General features: G+C 49.1%; 1 protein-coding gene across 1 annotated transcript; it reads left to right on the forward strand.

Moving 5' to 3' along the window:
* Positions 1-762: 762 nt before the first annotated feature.
* LOC124653404 (pathogen-related protein-like) lies at positions 763-1,943 on the forward strand. The gene is made up of 4 exons (XM_047192470.1): positions 763-911; positions 1,010-1,142; positions 1,240-1,541; positions 1,674-1,943. Exons 1-4 carry the CDS (start codon positions 774-776, stop codon positions 1,803-1,805), a joined length of 705 nt encoding a protein of 234 aa, XP_047048426.1. The 5' UTR covers positions 763-773; the 3' UTR covers positions 1,806-1,943.
* The last annotated feature ends 556 nt before the right edge of the window (positions 1,944-2,499 follow it).

The following is a 2,499-nucleotide window of genomic DNA, read 5'->3' on the forward strand; positions in this document are numbered from 1 at the left end:
GCCAGCAAGATATGGTGGATCTTGGGATCTCATGTCTTGCAGAATAAAGATGGCGGTCCTAGGGCCTCTCTTGCGTGAAGAGGAAGACCTACCGGAGGCCTGGACTCGTGATCTGGCCGGTGTGTTGAGTTCCGGAAGGCTCTGCCGGCGAATGTAACAGTGCTTTTTACCTGGAGTTTGCTGGATCGATGGTATTCGGTCGTGCGCACCCATGCTTTTATTCCGACCGATTGGTTCTGGAGGGAGCGGTGCGAAGCTCTTTTTCTGTGTTGACATCAAGTGACTATGGATCCATGATGAAAATCGGAAGAAGCGAATTTCATGAAGGCCGGAGGGGAGGACTAGCTAAGGGAGATTCAAGTCTCCGCGCTGTTGAGGGACTTGCTTTGTGTTCCGGGCTTCACAGCAGCGGTATGAAAGTGCGGGCGACAACACAGGTGAAGTTCAGAGTCCTACCTTTCAGGGTGAAAACCCAAGGTCTGGCCTTAACTGGTTGTGCCTGGAAATGACCTTGTTGGAGGCATTGTTTTGAGAGCGGAGACTATCTTCAGGGTGAAAACCTAAGATTTTTGATCGGGCGATGACGGTGTTAGTCTGTTAGAGCACTGTTTCTTTCTTGGAGGCGTTGTTTTTGGAGAGTCTGTATTTCAGGTGTTGTTTTGGTGGTGGATGTATTGCTGTTGTTAGGCCCGAGATACTATAGCGGGGCTTTTGTTTCTTAGTTTTCTTTTCTTTTTTTGGTTTCCCTTCAGCTGGGACGAAAGCAGTTAGCTATGGCGTCTGCAGAAACCGGAGGGGACAAGTACCGGTCGTTCATCCACGGCGAGGGCGAGAAGAACACGGTGTGGAGGCTTGGAGCCCCTCCAAACTTCGACGTGGTCAACAAGCTCTTCGAGGAAGAGAGGACCAACGTATTAACCCCTGTCTCTACAGAGCAAAATCCTTCCGTCTACACAAATTGTTATTACTGTCTTATCCAAAACCTTGTTTATGATTAATACTGCAACAGGAATGGCCGGAGGGGTCTGTGGAAGAGAAGGTGCAGCGCTTGCTCAAGACCTGGGAGATGGAGATGTTCCACAAGGTGCGCCCCGAGGACCAGAAGATCGTTCACTCCCAGGGATACACCGGGAGCACCAACGGTGAGACTTTATGAGCTATGACCGCGATTCTGCACATCTACTACACCCATGGATCTTGTGAAATGAGAGCGCCGTGAAACGGCATGAATACCTACAGGAATGAAGCCTCTAACGCGGAAGGAATGGAGCGCCATGGGTGGCTACAATGTGTTCCTCGCGACCACCCTGCCGCCGGAGCACCGCATCTACGACCCAGACAAGGAGACGGCTGATTCTAGCATGTCCACGTTCTTGACGGCGTTTCCCCGGGGTTTCGCCATCGAGGTGCTCGACGTCTACTGCAGCGGCCCACCCAAGGTTGCCTTCAAGTTCCGACACTGGGGGTACATGGAGGGGCCGTTCAAGGGGCACCCGCCTCATGGCCAGCGTGTGGAGTTCTTTGGCGTCTGCATCTTCCATGTAAGTTTGTTTGGCACCTTGGTATATATAAGATCTCCGTGCTGTCCATGCACTTAACTTTTGTTCAGAATTGGGAATTTACACTAACAGAGAGCAAACACTGATATGGTCCACAGCAACAATGTGATACAGGTTGATGAGGAGATGAAGGTGGAGAAGGCAGAGTACTACTACGAGCGGGGAAACTTCCTAGCCAGCTTCTTGAGCGCGCCTGCTGCTTCTGCAGCATCGGCTTCAGGTTGCCCAGTGATGACAGGAAACTGAAGCAATAAGGATTATTGAAACATGTAACTTGCATCAATGTAAAAGGACGATCACCTCCATATTTTGAGTTGGCTTTGATTCCATGTCTGGGACATGACAGTGTTTTTAATAAAGTACTACTATCTTATTTGTTACAAACACCACTTGTGGTATATAGGGGTGACAAAACAACACTACAGAACTTTCAGAAGAGCTACGTGAAAATGACTTGATCATGAATCAGAATTTAGCGAACTATAGGCTTAGCAGTCTTAGTTTCGACCTAAACCTAGCCTTTCTTCATTGTTCCGAGGTACATACAGAATGTCACCCAGAGGCTTTAGGTGAGCATTACAAGGAACATCGTTTGCCACCCTCTTATTCACAGTGCAACCGTATAAAATTGTGTATATTATGGGATCCTAACAAGTCCCTTGAAAACAGCAGATTATTATGCTTAGATGAGAAAACATGGGCCTCGCAGAAGCACTACAAGCTACTTAAGCTGAAAGATGGGGAAAGGATCACTACGGGAAAAATTGCCGTTGCCGTGCAGGCAATCATTGCCGTGAGCAGCTGCACGGCAAAGAAATCTTTACCGTGTGGACCAACAAGCACGCACGGCAAAGACAAATCGCACGGCAACAATTTAGAGCAGCGCACGGCAACGAACACTCGCACGGCATACTCCAGAGTGGTGCACGGCAAAGAAGCT

This window comes from Lolium rigidum, chromosome 5 (genome assembly GCF_022539505.1).
Source record: "Lolium rigidum isolate FL_2022 chromosome 5, APGP_CSIRO_Lrig_0.1, whole genome shotgun sequence".
NCBI classification, from domain to species: domain Eukaryota; kingdom Viridiplantae; phylum Streptophyta; class Magnoliopsida; order Poales; family Poaceae; genus Lolium; species Lolium rigidum.